General features: G+C 36.0%; 1 protein-coding gene across 1 annotated transcript in view; it reads right to left on the bottom strand.

Annotated features, from left to right (window-relative positions):
- Positions 1-19,094, bottom strand: part of CNTLN (centlein) — a 190,657-nt gene that overhangs the window by 22,867 nt on the left and 148,696 nt on the right. Inside the window, 6 exon segments of the mRNA XM_064736784.1 lie at positions 2,739-2,915; positions 3,628-3,679; positions 6,051-6,141; positions 13,980-14,059; positions 15,361-15,492; positions 15,495-15,546. Coding sequence (XP_064592854.1) covers positions 2,739-2,915; positions 3,628-3,679; positions 6,051-6,141; positions 13,980-14,059; positions 15,361-15,492; positions 15,495-15,546 — 584 coding nt within the window.

The following is a 19,094-nucleotide window of genomic DNA, read 5'->3' as shown; positions in this document are numbered from 1 at the left end:
GATTTCCAAGTAGGCTCTTAATATCATAAGCTTATTCTTTCACAAAGACAGGAGCCTTACGTTTCCCCAACCTGTTAAACATGCTGTAAAGCGACCCTCACAGAATGCTGGACTTATATGTAGCTGAGCAAGATGTGAATACTTGTTCTCTTATATCGGAAAGCTTGCTATCTTCACCTAAAAACCAAGATACTCAGTAAATACCTTCAAAGAACTGGGCCCTTTGCATACCTGGCTCTGGACCCATTTGGAGTTATATTCCTTACAAATACTAGTTCCATATCAATTTTAAATCACATAGAGCAATCCAATGGTGATGCACAAACTGTGTACCATGGCACACAACTATGGACATTAGCTTTTGTTTTCCTTGTTCTGATGTTTAGCCTGGAGTGTAGCTAGATATTAATTCAGTTGTAGAAGTGAAACAGAAAAGAGAAATAACCTAGCTGAAGGTATGACAGAATCAAAATTCAGACCTTCCTCTCTCCATAACTTTTCTGCAATCCTGAAGACAAAGGCCAAAAACTTAACACAGCCAGCAACACAAATTAATTAATTTCTAAGTATGTGATTATAGCAGAAGCCAAGAAGTGTCCCCACTTCTCTCTTACTATGCTACAAGATATTTCAAATAGTTACACACTGCAAATTCTCAAATCACAAATTTGAGGAAACCTCACAAATAGATCCTTACTCTATGTATGGGGACACGGACAATACAGAGAAAAAATAATTGTTCACTGAAATTTCTTTCTTTCAAGAATACAAAGAATGAGATATTACATGGTGGCTATATGAATGCTTTGAGACATTTTAAATCTCTCCCTTAACTCCTCCTGTTAGAGCTTACACTTACACTTCAGTCTCATTTAGAATACCTAGCCGTGGAAGTTGCAAACCATTCAGACAATGAGAAAGTCCAGAGGCACATGGGGAGACAGACACAGTGCCTTCTCTAACAAAGAATCCTCATACAGAAGAAAATGGATCTCATTTGTATGAGACCTGCATTTAGGAAGACTCATATCTTTATTCCTGTCAAGGTAAATTAGGATTTGTGTGGGTTAAACAGATGGCACTATAGAAACATACTGTGAGAAGTGACTATTGCCAGATACTTTGACTTTCATTTTTACATTTTAGAGAACAAAATCATAGAATGGTTTGGGTTGGAAGGGATCTTAAAGATCATCATTCCAACCTCCTGCCATGTGCAGGGACACCTTCCACAGGTTGCTCAGAGCCTCATCCAGCCTGGCCTTGAACAATTCCAGGGATGTGGAATTGTGTTCATCCACAACTTCCCTGGGCAACCTGTGCCAGTGCCTCACCATCCTCATAGTAAAGAACTTCCTCCTAGTATCTAACCTTTACACATTCTCCTTCAGCTTTAAGCCATTCCCCTTTGTCCTACTACTACAACATAGCCTTTCTCTCCAGCCTCCTTTTTGGTCCCCTTCAGGCACTGGAAGGCTGCTCTAAGGTTTCCCCAGAGCCTCCTCTTCTCCACATCGAATCACCCCAACTTGGTCCTTCTTCACAGGAAAGGTGCTCCAGCCCCCAGATTATCTTTGCAGCTCTCAGTTATGCCCCTGTCCCCTCAGCAGGTTTAGGGGAATGTTGTTTAATTCATTCTGGGCAATGTGGCAGATTTTAAAATACCAACAAAGTAAGTAAGGCGCTTAACAAACTTGAACTTAGCAAACTTACAATTACCGAGCTCCAACCTATCCAGACACAACAAGGCACTTCCTGAGGCATTGACTGGAATTTTTTAGTCTGGTTTACAACATGTTTTGAGAAAAAATAGGAGAAGAAAGAGGGAAAGAAAGAGAAAGAAAGGATAATGGTAGAAAAACATCACCACCTGTGGATCCATCAATGAAACTTCAATGTTGCAATTTTGATGTCTATTGGTCAAAGTGATGGCCAGTCTTCAATGATCTGCGGTAGGGGAAGACCACAAAACACAAATTTCAGTGGGTTAATACACACTCAAGTTCAGGTGGAACACCCAGGTACTTTCCCTGGGGTGGGGACTTTCACACTGTCTAATGCAATGCTGTGAATCATTGTGTAAAACTGTGGATTATGCCCATTCCTCTGCTGGAAGGCCGCAGAAATTACTCTGGGGACATTCTGGGGGTCTCTGATAGTTTACAACACCTTCTCTCACATCAGTATAATAGAGTCATTTACACTCCATCAGAAGGAATGACAGTACTAGAATTAAAAGCATTATCCCATCTTGCAGGATCTGCTTATCAGCCTCCTCCCTTATCTAGCTGAAATCCCAGCTTCTTGGTCAGCAAAGGTTGATTTGTCGTGGTCATCTGGTGCTCACACCCCTGCACACAGGTTGCTTCTTGAGCATTGACAGCAAAACACCCAGATTGTTTGAGACATTAACCATTAATGTTTCAGTGTCTCACACCCTCCTGTGGACCTGCTAGTGCACAATAAAGATTTTTGGAAGGGCCAAACATTTAAACAAGTTCGAACCACCGTACAACTTTGTTTATTTCATATGTAATGAACGTGTACATAAACACACACACACACACACACACACACACACACAGAGACATACTCACGTGTTTCTATATAGATACATATATAGATACATATATAGATACATATATATATACGTGTTTCTATATACATACAAATTTTTTCATATATGTATGAATATAAAAGGTGCATTGTTTCAGGGCCTCACCCTTGTGTCACGGTACGCAAGGACCGTAAAGAGCCCATTAATTTCACATGCAGAGATGTCAGCTCTGCTGCCCGAGGGACGGGCTGCCTGACTCAGCATCGGGGGCGCGGCACGGACCAAAGCACTGAGCTCATTTTTTGGGAGAGTTTGCCATCTAGAGGCCATATCAGGCAGCACCGGGAGAGGAAACCACCTTAACAAAACAAAAACCAGATTAAGTGGATTTTCTGGATGTCCGTAGGCATGTTTTGTTCTAAAGAGGACTGCCTTTAATATCTTTAATGTTTAGCTTTGTTAGCAGTAACATCTGAAAGTGTTGAGCTTTTCCCCAAATCAGAATCAGTTCTTCACTCAGTGTAATGAGTTTGGTTATAGTGAAAGGAAATTTAAAAAATATTCATAAAATATAAACAAAATAATTAGTCTTAATCTTTCTACTGCAATAAAGACCTTTTTAGAGACCACCTCCTGCTCTGCTGTTGCAAGAAAGATCAAATAAGTAGTAAAAACAAGTATGATCATCGCAGACAGAATTCAACATTTGTGTCAGCAAAAGGCAAAAATTTATTTTCTTTGAAGTATCATCCTTTTTGTTGTCCTTACAAATATCTATCAATCTACATGAATTTTTATTTCTGAAAAATGTTGACCGGTATTACTGACTGGGGGTTTACGTGCAAATCGCAAACGGGACGGGACTGCTGAGGAACGTGCCTTGAGCTGTTTTGTTTTTCAGCATCAGTCTCATTACATGGTTATGACAATGGGAAGATGCCATCAGCTCACATCCCAGGCAGCAGACCAAGAACTTAATGTCACAACATACTTTATAAGTTTTTTGACCAATCACACAAAGCAAAAGCACATTGACAGTAGTTCTATCCAACCACTGTAAGCACACGTACCTTTGGTTAAAACAATGCCTGCTTGTTTTGAATACAATACCTGCTTGTAAGCCTTAAAACACAATGCAAGAGCTCCATTATTAAGCTTAAAACTTCCTAATATCTTGCTAGATAAACTTTTCTGTAGCTTAGGGAGTTATTCTAGACAGGGGTTAACACACAGACCATTGTTCTATTTGTCTTTGCTTTTCTACTTTGTGAATAATTTTTCTGCTGATCTATCTCATGGCTACTGCTTAGCTCCAGTCACATTTCTGCTGTCTCTGAGGCCTGCCTTTTGCAGCTTTCCCCAAACCCTCTGATTTTGTGGATTCCCACAGACTGGTATTTCCATTTTCGTTTGTTTATGTCAAATTAGAGAAGAAAATAATTTTGGAATGAAAATATAATCTTAATCTTTAAAGGCATTTTAATGGCATTTGGCAAACTTTCCAGCAAAGTTTTAAGAAAGACAGCAATGTTATAGTTTCAGGAGCATTTGTGCATAAATCCGTCTCCAGGTGGATTTAAGGATTTCATTTTGCTCTCTCTTTTCAGATGAAGTAGATAGTAATTTGGTTATGCCATGCTCTTGCTTACTCCGGCATCAAGAGAAGATGTCTTTTTGTACCCAGCTGCCCAGGAGATACAGAAAATTTCAAGTGCAGTAAAGCAAGATATTTGAGAAAAACACAGTACTGTGTTTTTCTGGAAAATTCCCTCTATTTGAGGCATATTTTCTACATGAATTAGCTGATGCTCCCTGCATTTTCACTATGACAAAAGATCAAGTGTTAAAGATCAGCGCCAAGATCAGACTTGCAACAATGGGTGTTTGGCAATGTGGAAATGAAGACAGTGGGGAAAATTTTCAGAGATCTTTGGCCTCCTGAAGCTCTTTTCACTAAACTGCAATACACATTTTGATGAAATTAAGTTCAAATATATATTGCTGGAATTACTGAACAAAATTAGAGCACAGTTTCTACATGTCTTGATGGATTTATCTTCCCTAATTTTTGTTGTCATTGTTGTATTGGCATTGGAGCCTATGTAAATGTTTAGCTCACGTAAAACCTGAGGCAAACAGTTCCAACAGTTCCATTTCATTTGCGTGTGGGGGCATCCTTTTGCTTACTTGAATGTATCACCAAACAATTTCATATGATGGCCCTTATTTCTTGTATTGATCAACCATTCCTAAAGCTGCGGCAGTTTTTCATACAGGGACAGTTCCCAGTCTTAATTTACAGGTGTAGGTGGAGTATGTTTGCATCATTTTCTCTAATTCCAATAAAAATTCCCTCAAGCCCCTGTGTTCACCAGGCTCAACTGAGCAAAAGCTTAGAGATGTCTTCCTTTTTTCAGAGACCCCAAATAGCAAACTCCATAAATTAGAAGATACATGATGACATCCTAGGAAAACACAGGACTGACATGCAGAAAACCTCTGTTTCATGCTTGATTTAAGTGAACTTAGTCCAAATAGATCTTTATTATGATTCCCCACACAATACGGGTCAGATAATGATATCTGTTGTAAAACAACTTGACATCCATAAATGAGACATATAGAACAGCTGAACATTATTTACACATGAACTCAGAAACTTGTGTCTTTTTTTTTTCTAAAAGACACAAGGTAGGTTCGTCCAGAGGAATTCAAACACTAAGATCAAAAATCTGAAGCAGCAGCAATTATTCGTCAGTAGTGCCATAGAAATCTTGGTGGAAGTAACTGGTTAAAACTGTACACTACTTCCCCAAGGCAAGTAAGAACTTGCACCTACTTGCTAGCTGAGAAAGAACTGGATCTACTAGTGAAAAAAACCGTAATAGAAAAAACTTTATTTTGTTGAATTTTTAAAATGCATTGCACACATTTTGCTCCAGTATGCTCAGAGGTAAGTACAGTTTTTCCTGTATTACTCCACACAGAATATTTTTATTCTATAATAATTCATTTTTTCTAACATAAAAGCATATAGTTTTATGTAGCATATATCATAAAGTTGGGCTTTACAGAGAAGCTAAAATGAATTATTTCCTTTGTAAATCCTACTTCTACTGTTCTGATTAGTACAATCAGGTGTTACTTGGCTGCTTTTTGTTCTTTCAAAATTGTACAGATGTGTATTAGTCATAACAAAGACATCCTCTCTCTACAGAGCCTGTACATGTGCTCACTGCCAATGCATTTAAAGGAAAATAATTTTGAGCTTTGCATTGATTTGCAGCAATTTTTCTCTTCAGGAATCAAATACCACGCTGCTTTCTAATAGGAATTTAATTAATTCCTCTTGTTCAACAATTAATTAGTTCATGGTTTCTGTGCATGTATTGAACATGCATATTGACAGTTCTTTATGAGAAGAGGAAAGACATGAGGAAACAGCACACAATTTAGTCACACTTTGCAAATATAAATCTTAGCAATATCATACAGTTCATGAGGGAACTCCACTCTTCTACCACTTTCTTCTTCTCATTTAATTTTTCCAGTACAGCATCCATTAAGTATGAGGCAAAAGGAAACTGAGGAAGAAACAGAGTAGGAAAAATGATCATTAAACTTTATTTTTTTCTTGTGAAATACATTTATTAAATATCTTTAAACTATCAGATTTCACTTAGTTCTGACAACTACCACACACACATTTCTGATCTTTAAAGTTCATCTGCCTGGTTAGTGTCTGAAAATTTGCTCTCTATCATAAAAATGATAAAAGAGCAGTGTAAAATGAAAAAAGATAAACTCCTTATTGAACAATTCATGCTTTACTGACCATGTTAATGATGTAAACTGCAGTACCAGCATCTCTGTCATTTATCTTCAATCAGCTGATCAATAAAAGGTTACAGTCACCTCTAGGGCATGCAGAAATGGTAGTGTATGAGTGTAAGTTCACTACTCTCAGGAGGATGAGACAGAACTACCAGTATAATTCTCAATGCTATAGCAAATTGCCTTAGACTCACACACAAAACCTTGTAAATAATTAAACAACAACAACAAACAACAACAAAAAACCCCAAAAAACCAAGAACAAAACCCCAAAACAAAACAAACAAAACCACAAAAAAATCTCTCAAAGCAAAGTAAAATCCCAAACCTCCAACTGCATTAATTGGAATATGACACAAATGTCTGCTTCTCTAAAATATGGTACCAAAAAATTGTAGTGACGTATGTACAGAGAAAAAATAAAACCTCCTTTAACTTCTCTGATATAAAAGATGCATTTGCACAAGCAATGCCTTCAGAGGAGATTTGGTATATTTTTCAGTGTCATCACTTTAACGCTTAAAGAGGTTTTCTTTCAAAGTCTTGGTATATCAGTGCACTGTTTGCTGGGAAGCATTTTTAGAGGTGGTACAGAAGAGTGGTCGTGGCAGCTCCATCCTGAGCGGCCAGTGCTGTGCCAGAGGAGAACAGGACAGTTTCCCTACACTGTTGAAAAGACTCTATCAGCTTCACAGAACTCTGTCAGCTTCCTGGACACAGTGAGACAGTGGTAAGTGAGGGGTCAGTACCACACCAAAAGCTACAGCTCATTCAGGAGGAGAGATAATTTTACATTATAAAGCCACCAGAAATGAATAAGGTAAAATATAGTAGCTGGTGAAACAAGCTGCTGGCCAATCATTATTTTCTGCTTTTCACAACTTTAGTTCAAAACAACACTTTTCTATCTAGATCTCCTGTCTAGTTCCACACTTCAGTATTGCTACTCTAGTTTCATTTTTTCACTTCTCTATGCCATCTGAAAGAGAAAATTGTATGGTCCTTCCTCCAGATAGAGCAGTGCTTGTTTCCTAAATAGACATGAATTGAAAATGCTAAAAGAAACAAATAAAAACCCCAGATATACAGCACATCAAATACAAAATGTAACATTTGAACTGATATACAGACATGAATCTATATACTGATACTTATAATTGCTAACAAGTCAGAAAAAACATCCAGAAAAGGAAAATCTTGTTAATAGAAGGCATGTACTGTGAAGAGATAAAATAGCATCCTAAGTGCTGCTCAACAGTCACTTTATAGTCATAGAGAAAGGACAACAATATGTATTATTTCCTTTTTCTACAGGGAAGGGGATTTTCAAGGGCTGGTGCTTGCTGGCCAGACATGTCTCCATCTGTCATAAATAACTTATGTGTATAGTAAGATATTTCTAGAAGACATTTACACCTGCCAGCTTTCTTCTGTGTGCTATTGTGATGACTTTTTGGGGAATAGAGGGCTTAAATTCACTGAGCACAAATCTATTCGGTTTAATATAAAACATAATCTTCTCTGAAATTCTGTGACACTTGCTACTATGCTTTAAAAACACTGACTCCAGCATCCTGTTCACTCTAATTTCTCTCCCTTTTGTTCTAGGTATGTTTATGACAAGAACACTGTGTCATTATCTCAAAGTCTCTAATTCTTCTTGCCTACCTTGACTACATCCATTTCTGATACATTTCACCTCCTTAATGCCATGCCTGAGATGAATGGCTTTTTATTGATGTCTCTGGCTTGTATCATTCTAAGTACATTTTACTTGCTGCTCACTACTCTCTGTGGCTCCCCTGTCATAGCAAAGTGATCTTTCAGGAACTCTTGCTATTCAAGTGATTCATTTAAATCAAGAGGATTTGAAAGTGGAACATTATGTCATTCTTTCAACATTTGTTGGTTTCAGAGAAAGTGCTGTATGTTTCTTTCTGGTTTTCTTTTCTTGCAGACACCCAGAACTGGATGATCTCTACAGTCTTAATCTTTAATAGAAGCTTGTCAGATTTACTTTTAATGATGACTCTGTAACTATCCTGGGAAACCTCCCTTTGCCTTTCTCCCCAGATCTTCACAACCATTGAAGTAATCTCTACTCTAAAGCATTCATCCCAGCTTCAAAACCTGCCATATGTGCTTGGGGAAGGCTTTGCAAGTTCAGGGAGCGCTAAGCACATGCTAAGGAGTGAAAGCTTGTTTTTACCACTGATCATGAGATATTGTAATACAGAATGATACTTCTTTCAGATTTTTTACAATTATCTGTGCCACAACCCACTTAACATTAATTGTGGTGATCCTCAATCCGTACATTATGGTAGGCTTTAACAGAAGTAGTATTTAATTGCTCTGTAAGATTTCACAACATCTGAAGTGCAAACTACATCTGGAATAGAAGAATTTTATTTATTTGACTTCCCAGACTGACAAATTTCTTCTTTATAGTAGGAACACATATGAGTGAAAGGCATATTTCTTATATAGCCCATCAGCCAGATATCTGGGTGTATGGATAAATGGAAGGTAATGTGATCCTAAAGAGTCAGAAATAGTGACAGTTAATTCTCCTTCTCTCACCTATTTATTCCAATCGTAAATTTGCTTCTTTTGGAGATCCCTTCTGTAGAAAAACAAACTAGTAATATTTATTGACCTTAAACCACATGACTGAGTCTCTGTCAGCACAAGTGCATAAATATACACCAGTCTGCCAGGAAAGTATTATAATGAATGGAAGGCAATGTTTTTGTTCTAATGAGACACAGAATCTTCATTTGCAGAGTGTAGCATTACTTCGGCTTCTGTTTCACAAACTCTAAAATGTGTTAGCATAAATATAAAAGTATTTATGTTTTGGAATATACAAATTAGTGGTTACAACTATTTTACACCTTTCCATATGGATCATCAGTACAATACATTTTTCCCAAGAAAATACTATTCAAACACACTGCAGAGCGGCCTTAGATTGAATTAAGAGAACAACAAAAAATAATATGAAATAAAACTAGGCACTAGAACTAGTAATTAAAATATCCTAAAATAACTAAAAAATAAAGTCAAAATTAAAAAAAAAAAAGAGAGAGAGAGAAATGCTTTGCTTTATTGTTATCTTACTCTTTGCTCTTATTCTGCTTCATGGTGGCTGCATATAAATCATTATATAAATACATATGTGCCTTTTATCCTGAGTGACCAAGTCAATTCCTCCTTGTTTTCAGTTTAGGATGAGTAATATAATAGAGGTATTGTGTTTATTTCATCTGATAAAACATAGATTTGTGCCGTAATGCATTGTCAGTGCACAGGACTAGGCTCTTATTCTCATAATGAGAAGAAAATCATGACCTGGTATCAGTGTTACTGGTGCCCAGAATGTGGTTCAGACTGGTGCTGCTTTTTGAGGTGCAGGTACTTGAAACCCCTGGTGATGGTGTCAGTGGTGATTGTGCACAGGTGTTTGTACATGGGTGAATCCTCCTTTCTGGATCTGAGCTGTTAAACAGCACACACAGACTGCAGAGAGACTAATGAAGGCAGAGCAGGCAAGTTACAAGCCAAGAAATTTGGAAGGAAACAACTGTGGCCATTAGTGTCCATTCCCAGATGACAGCAACAGCAATATGCCCTTAGAAGCCAGTGCAAATCCTAAAAAGTTATTGGGGAAAATCCTTTCTGATGATTGTGAATATACTGTTCTAAACCCTATTCTAGAGATCTGTTTCACAAAGAGTGCCAACAGAATAGAGGAAAAGGGAGCATTTCTAGAGGTTTTCACTCTTGGAATATGACTTTCAGACCCATAATGAAGTCATGTGAGGAAAGATTTTATTAGGCAGCTTTGTTAGTGCGATGTGTCATATCCCAAGGAGTGTATGAAGAGGGAGGAAAGGCAAGTGCTGCTGCAAAAACTTAGGCAGATGATTTGTATTTTATTAAAAAATAATTCTTGGAGACTTCAGGCAGTAATGTGGATTACTGGGCTACCATGCTGTACTCACACACAAAATTATTAACAGATTTTTCTGAGACCGTGTGCCTTACAATAAGTCACAGTAAATGAAAGCCAAGGGTAGTATAAGAAATCATGTTTAAGTTACATGAGAAGAAGTCATCCTCTTGGCTTAGCCATAAGTTTCCTATGATGGGAAAAAGCTAGAAAGATTGCTTTTGTTTGAGTCTTAGGAGGAGTGTTTATGATTATAAGAAGAGAGTGCTACTATGAAGAGCCTGGCTCAATTAATAAGACATACACACTCAGATGTGAGGGATAATGGGGGTAAAAGCCTCATCACTTGCCTTGCAGGATGTAAATACACATACATGTTGAGATAACCATACTTATTCCCCCCTAAATATTATAAACCACTAAAAGCTTAAACATCTATAACTTGAGACTCCTCCCAAGTCCAACCAGTTATGTATAATTAGTCTGAGACCTCTACCCATGTGCAGGTATCAGGTATTTTTGTGCGGTCATGTAAAAGCTCTCCACATACAGCTTCTTCACAGGCCAGAGAACCTTTTGCTTTTATCCCAGTGTCAGTTATTGAGATGATTTATTTTTATTCTTTCATTCTTTAGTGAGAACAATCTAGAGTGTTACTGTATAAATACAGAGACAATAGAAAAAAAACTTCTTGGCCATTCAAGATGTAGATTTAGACAGGAAGTAATTTTTACCAGCTCTGCAGATTTTATAATATGACTGCATTTTCCTATTATATGATTCTTGTTTACATAATAACATCACTATGCAGAGATGTCTCTTTCAAATCATAAGCCTCTTAGTAGTAGTCTGATTTCTTGACATAGCAGTTGATAAAACAAGGACACAGACTGGTATCTGTGAGTTTCAGGAACACAAGAGTATTTGTCACTAAAATATTAATAATCTTGTAAAGCTGACAGATATGAGACTTTTCCAAGTCATAAGAGTATGGAAAATAAAGGTACAGATGAAGTGAAAACAGATTTGTGGCATCCTTTATCATCACACTTAGGGGAACCTATAAAATGATAGTAAAAAGCAAGCAGTACTTCACTCAGTCCCCCCCAAAATTCTAGTGCAGCAGTAAAATGGTGTATGTCAGTAATAAAAATAATATGTCTATGACATTTTAAATGTTATCGTACTGTCACAGTAGAATAAAATTAGCTTGAAGAATGATCTAAAGGGATATGATGCAGTTCATTATGTATAACAGCAATAGCAGCAGTTTCCCAGTGTTCATAAAGGTTTCTCCATTAAATTTACCTCCAGTCAATAATTAGGAGTCCACAAATAAACCTAGGCAATTAAATCAATACTGCTGGGCAATTATGTTTCAAAGTCCTGGCTCAATGGCACAAAAAGACACTATATCAAACTGCAATATTAAGTGATCTGATGCAATTTTCCACTGAACGTTTACTCGGAAAAACAGAAAAGGGCAATCCTGCATCTTTGTTCAAGATGCAAATGGCTAGCACAGTTTGCCAACATGTAACACTTAGCAGGCAGTCGGTTATGAGCAAAACCCTGCAGAAATCTTACATTTCACCACGGGCTTCAGTTTGCTGATCAGAAATATTACCAAATCTTACTAGAAGAAACCACAACCAAACTCTGCAGGATGTGAGTAAAGCATTTTAAAGGGCACAGAGCAGTTCCATGAGCCGCTCCCAAATACAGATGAAGAAATCTTAACTGTTTCCATCTACATGCCTTAGCATGGACAGAAATGAAAAGCAGAGCTGGCTGCTCCCCAAAACCACTGTAATCCTCTTGCAATTCTAAAAATGGTCAGCTTGCCAAAAATTACTTCTACACTCAGTGTTTCTTCTGAGGAACCCCACAAGATGGAGCAAAAATCACAGAAAATTGCTATTAACTTGTACACAAATGTATGTGGCTAAGAACAATGAGGTCTTCTATCCTTATATAACATTTGTAATCTTAATATACCTGGTTTTATTCAACAATTCTTTCACTCTCCATGCTTTTTGCTGTCTGTCTATATCAGATGAAGAAAAGTGATAAAATTCTGCTTAATATTTTTTAGCAATTTACCAAATAACAATGAAAAACAGAACAAGAAGTCTTCATTGTATTCCATGGATCTGATTCATGTTTTGGAGCCCATAATATGAACAGGATATTGAAATTTATATTTTTATTTTTTTTAATTCTTAAAATGAAGGCAATTAAGTGAATATAAATAACTGTGCTTTTAATGCTGAGTTTCATGTAGCATTATGAGGTTTAAATAAAATGCCAGGTTTTTTGACAAAGCCAGTAAAAGCACACTGATATTTCTATTTCCTCTGCTGCAGCAATTAAGCAGTCTTCACGGTAGTAAGTTTTGATAATGAAAGGAAAACCTGCCATTTTTTAAAAATCTGGTCACAGGATACAATCTCAACACAAAAGTTACTGATGGTTAAATACATAAATCTGATGTGTGTGCTTCTTTAAAACAGCTTTCAAAATATTTTCAATCATTCACATTCTTAACTGATACCAACTACATCACTAATGGACCCATGCTAGTGAATATGCATTATGCACTGGATTTACAAATCAAGTGTTATTTCTTTCCAGACATCAACTGCCCGTCATTTAAATAAAAGAGAAAACTAAAAATGTAGCAGAAAAGTTTTAAGAGTCAGGGTATGTTGTCAGTGATGTCCAAACAAAAGCTGACTATGGGTAGAAAAGCTGGGCTCTCACCTGCCAATAAACTGCCCTTGATCACTTACAAGAGGGGAGCATCCCAGCAGACTCTGTGTGTATTAAAAAAAAAAGACTTGAAAGAGAAGAAAAAGTATCACACAGGTCACAGCAGCAGTCTCAATGGACCCCTCAGGGATTTCTGCTAGTCTCAGACTTGTCATCCTCTATGCAGCTTTCCTCTCTGCCCAGAAAATGTCGATAGGAAAATGTTTGAGGGGCCTCTGGTGGAAATTTTTTCATTCTTTCTGCATTGACAGGATGCCAAATCAATATTTACTTCCCACTAACAAGCTGCTCGAGGTCTCAGTAGAAAATATTGTAGAGAATGCGAGAAGACACGATAATAAACAGCTGTCTGGCTATGAGGAAAACATGAATTGACTGGAAACAGGTCCACAGTAAAAGGTCACAGAAACCCATGAACTCCTCAGGTGTCCATAACAACTAGTAACTTTAAAGGCACATAAAAAAAAGTCTCTTTTTCCTAAGAGGTATGAGAGAACAGATCATTTTCACTCTAGCAAGCATTATACAGTGTTTCAAAAATTCAATTAACACATTTGCCAAAATCTGCACTGGTTTTCGCCAGCATTGTTTTACTGGTTATGTTAGCTTAAGTTAGCTGTTAAATTAGCTATCACAAATCCTTGATTAACATATCTTGAGTTTTACACAGTAACTCTGATTTTAAGAGAAATACAAAGGGAATGCTACAAAACAAGGATTTCACATTGCTCATCACAGTATACTTTGAGACCATCAACAGCACCATAATTACAAATACAATGTATTAATTACAACCTAAAATGTTGTAGCTAATCAGAGCAGAAAATTATAATTCATTGTGGGATTATATAAATTGAGCACCTGTGCTTCAAGAAGTTTCTGTATGCGCTGTAGCCATTTTTTATTTTTTTCAAATTCCATTTTTCCATTTCTGCTGTTTCCTAAAAACATAAAAACATTAGGAGCAATAAAGGAAATGTGTAACTGGGTATACATTAAATATAGAGCATGTGGAAGTTGGAATCACATTTGCAAAATTAGTTATCTGAAGCATACTCATCAAGTATCAGGGCTCTATTAAATTTTTAAACCTACCCTTCTGTGGGTATGTTTAAAAATGTCTGTGCATGCCTCTAGAAATGTGCATAGCATGTTCTTTTCATATGAATATACTGGTGTATGTGTGATCTATGTCTAAATTTTATCAGTTCTAGATAAAGGTGCCTAAGTCTATGCACTGATAGATAGAATATGTAATGTATGTGTAGTGTAAATTCATCTCCTGTCTAATAAATTAGTTTTATATTTATAGTTAAGTATGTTTATGTGTTTTACACATATATTCACAGCGACTATAACAAAAAGATACAGGATGTAGAAATTACTCTGAGAATGAGATAAGCACGGAAAAACTCTGTCAAAGTGAATCACTTTATAGGGTTGTATAAATGTTAGTAAACAGGGCAGGGATCAGCCCATTTTATTTGTATTCATGAGTGTAATCCCTATCAGTGCATATACATACCACGCACTGTTGTTTCACCAACAGGAAAGCTTCCTTTTTGTGGCCTCTTCAATATAAAGCTCCAACAAGGCTAAATCTAAGTCATCACCAGAGTACTCTTACAGGCCAATAATGGCCAGCTCCTAGACACTTGCTAAGGTATCTGCACAGGATTTTCATATATTATTGGATCAGGACTAAATAAATCTGGATAAGAAATCTCATCACTGCATCTATTTAATAGAGTGATTTGATGAAACACTATCAAATATTTCATAGCAAAATGTATGATGGAATCAACAAAAAAGGCTATGAATTCACCCAGAAACCATCTGTCTACCAGAAATACCTGTAATAGGTATCAAAATTCAGAGAGGAAGTATCAACAAAATCAATCTGGCAGAGCAAGATATATATTCTAATTCTGCTTCCTTTAATGCTGAAGTCTATTTAAAACATACAATCCTGCCAAATAGCCTCACAAAAGAGGAAAACACTGAATAACATCTCTACATATATATGCTCAAAGCAGTTATGTGTATATTTATGTATGCTCTAAGTCTTGCCACCTTACAAATCTCTAACCTTACCTTTTATTTAGATTAAACCCTTCTTGATTTCTGTACTGTATCTTGCACAATGAAATTTCAGTCTTTACCTGCAAATCCTTTTCTTCAAGGAGGGATATAGTCAGCATCTCCTCATCTATGCCTTTTTTACTGAAGTCCTTAAAATAACTTACATCATCATCTCCTTCTTGTAGTATTTCATAAAGATCAGTTGTTGAAACATTAAGGATAGATGCTAATTGAATACTCTCTTGGAAAAGACACTTTTTGCATGCTTTCATTTCTCCCATTTTTTTGCCAGTTTAACTTCTGTTCTCAGCTATTGTACACTGTGCTGTAACTCTCTGGTTAGTGTCTAGAAGGCATAAGCAAAAAAATACTGTCATATTTTAATAGTGCAAATAAGATGGAAAAACAGTATCATTTAGACTAAGCTCCTTTAGATGGGAATTATCTTCATTCTGTGTTATTTGTTCAACAGGATATGTTCTGGAATATTAAATAATGTGCTACTTAGAACAAAAAATATTAATTAATACAGTAAACCAAAAAAATGTTCTTAAATGTACATACTGTTTTGGTATGTCTTTAGTAAAGTAATTATTCTTATAATGTCATCATTAGTAAGAAAAGGCAACTTCCACAGAATCAAAATCCTTTTCTGACACAGTCTAACAGAAATGTTATTGAAATAAGAACATAAGTGTCAGGCTTCATTGTGGTCAAATAGGGATTTTGTTTTTTTAAAGCTTATTGATATTCTCTGCTTGCAGAAGCACCAGTACACCTCTTTATTCAAAATCTGAAATTTGTTTCCCACCAGGAGAGAGTTATTCAAAATTGTTCTGGCTACCAAGCTCCTATCTTACCTATTTCTTAGATTCTTTGGTTCAATGAAATTACACTAAGCATCAGCGTAATTAATCAGTTTTATAAATGAAGCAATTTTGGTTTAATATTTATGTAACTATGACAATGAAATTACACTAAACATCAGCGTAATTAATCAGTTTTATAAATGAAGCAATTTTGGTTTGATATTTATGTAACTATGACAAAAAGATTTCATCAAAAGCTGAGCAAGACAATTTTATTTAAAAATTGTTGACTAACAAACAAGAGTACTAATCCATTTTCAGAAGATCCTCCTAAAATATTCAACTGCCATGACTCAAGTAGAGCCATGATGGTCAACACAAATACCTTGGCTGAGCTGAAAATGAGCAAAGAAGATTTTCTTTTGATCATCCTAGTGAAGCTCATTTTATTAAGATACATCTCAATAGTAGCTGATCAGATCCTCAAAATTCGTATCATACAGAATACCTTCATCTCATAAAAACTGACTACAGGATAATGAAGCCTGTTTACTGGCATTTTGGGTAAAGTATTTTACAGCCTCTAGTGTATTTGAAACAGTCATTAGAGAGTATTTGCTAATACGTTTCAACAAAGGCGCATCCAATTCCAAGATTTTTTCTTCCTACCACTTCCCAACTTAACATTTTTCTGTACTTAATAAAATTTAATTATTAAAAATAAAAACATCCTGCCACAAATCTGGGGAGAGAAGGTACAGTGAAATTTGTCCAGTTTTCTTATTCAAGTGTGGGTCCCTTCATCCACAGAATTTCCAACAAACTGTTTTGCACATAAACCTATCTGCAAGTGCAGAGCTGAGAGGAATGAAGAAACTTGAAGTGTAATGGGCAGGGACCTAGGGCAACTAGAACTAAGCTCATAGAAGGAAATAGACTAAGAGAAGAGGGAGCCCCCCCCAAAAAAGCACACACTATGAAGAAAAACACAGTTAAATCGCATGTTTTTGTAGAGTTAGAAATGGTCTAAGAGTAAATTTGCTCTTGCAACATATAGGAGATGCATTTGACAATGGAAAAATAAGTTCAACCATACTTAATCAATCAAATTGAATCAGCTTCCCATGTTTTAAAAAGACATCCCTCTCAGGCATAACTGGTCGCTCTAGAAGATGCACGTGTGTAACCTGATGCAAAGAGAAAATGTAAATTAAAGGAGCAAAATAGCAAAAAAATTACCTGCAAAGCCACTTGGAAAGACTACACAAAACAACAAAAACCAAAACCAAAAACAGACAAAAAAAAGCACAATAATAAACAATGTTAAACATTCATTTGAATGCCTTAGAAAACACAGAAACATTTCCAGGCAACAGTCATTTGACATTATTACATAAATATTATTGGTGTGTCCAAATTCCTAAAGAAGTTAATGATGAATGAACAAGCTGATAGCAACAGTGGAACTCAGAAACTGCAACTCCAGTGTGATTGGCTTTTAGCCCATGGTTCCAGAAATGAAGGTGCCAGAAAGAAAGGTATCAGAAAGACATGGAAGAATTTATAGCATCAAATTTTAAAAAAGGAATAAAAAATTTTAAAAAAATTAAGAGAAGAATAAAGAAAAAGCAAGTTTAAACAAAAATCATTGAAAGAGAAAATTACAAGAAATAGATTTTAATATGCAAGTATATACTTTATATATAATCACAGCAAATCATTCATATGGAGGACTTGCATTTCAATTTCTCTGTCCCTTGAGCAGTTCAAATACACTAAAGCATATGCAAAGCACAAAGCATATGGGAAAAATAAGGCTTCTTTATGGACTTTAAAACTGGACTCTGAGAGACTAGCTATTTTTGAACCTCCCTCCTTCATGTTATTGATATAATGTTTTGATATAAATTTTATCACTAAATAAGTGCCTTGAAATTTATAGTCTTCCTATGATTTTAAGTTGCTTTTTCTTCTGTTATTTTCTCATCCATCATATGCTAATGTATTCATGTGCTAAATTGTTTACTTATTAGTGATTTAATTTATATGTCAGTTCATGCACCAATACAGATATGTTCAGTCTCAAGCCACACAGCTTTTAGAAACTGAAAGACCCATTTCCAAACTCAAAAGTACAGACTCAAGAGTTAAACAACCCAGGTTTTGCTGATGAGTGTACTGAAGGCAGTATAACATTGTTCTGTGATTAAGAATTTGATCCAATGCATTGTGGAGCTAGATGTAGGATTTTGAACGAAAACATTTCCCTCTGTGTATTACAAAATTGTTTACTTTTAAACTTATAAGCATACATAGGTGATGCAAGCCACCTAAAATGAAATCAGTGCAGCACATGACTTCTGTACTATACTGATTTATAACAATGCCTTTATTAGTACCAGTAACACTAGGATTTGAGATTTTATCTTTCTTTTTTTTCTTTTGCCATCAATGTATAGGATATTTTGTTAGGAAACCCATTTTCCTAACTCAGATGTTACTATCACAGTTAGTCCTGCGGGACACACTTTGCTGCTACCAGCCAAGTAGAATAGGAATTCTTGATTAATTCCTGAAACGAATCTATATCACTTCTTGTCAGACCAGTGCAACTACTCCTGATCTGACAAGAAAAAAAGAAGCTTAAAATTCTAACAAAATTACCTTAAGGTTCCTAGTCCTTTTAAATCATTACAATTGTTCAGTTACCAACCAACTCCATATCTTTCCTATAATAAACATTACAGATGTTGGGTTACAAATAATTCTGAGATATCTCCATTACAAACCTTTTTACTTTATTGTCACTTCCTCAAATACTCATTCTTAAGAATATATTGTTTTCAAATTTGGCCTCAGCATGTAATCACTTCTTAGCACTGCATCTTTTGCCAGTTTTGAGATGTATAAAGACAAAGGTCTTCTTTCAATTAGAAGGTCATATTTAATTAAACACTCAAAGAAGCCTTGGTGGCACAAAGAACCCTGACAGCACACTGTTAATAAGGCCTTCGCATCCCAAAACAGTGACACTCACACTGACACTCGTTGATCCTGGAATTAACACAATTTGATCAATGGCCTT

The sequence above is a fragment of the Zonotrichia leucophrys genome, chromosome Z, assembly GCF_028769735.1.
Source record: "Zonotrichia leucophrys gambelii isolate GWCS_2022_RI chromosome Z, RI_Zleu_2.0, whole genome shotgun sequence".
Taxonomy (NCBI): Eukaryota; Metazoa; Chordata; class Aves; order Passeriformes; family Passerellidae; genus Zonotrichia; species Zonotrichia leucophrys.
This window is presented reverse-complemented; position numbering and strand designations above follow the sequence as displayed.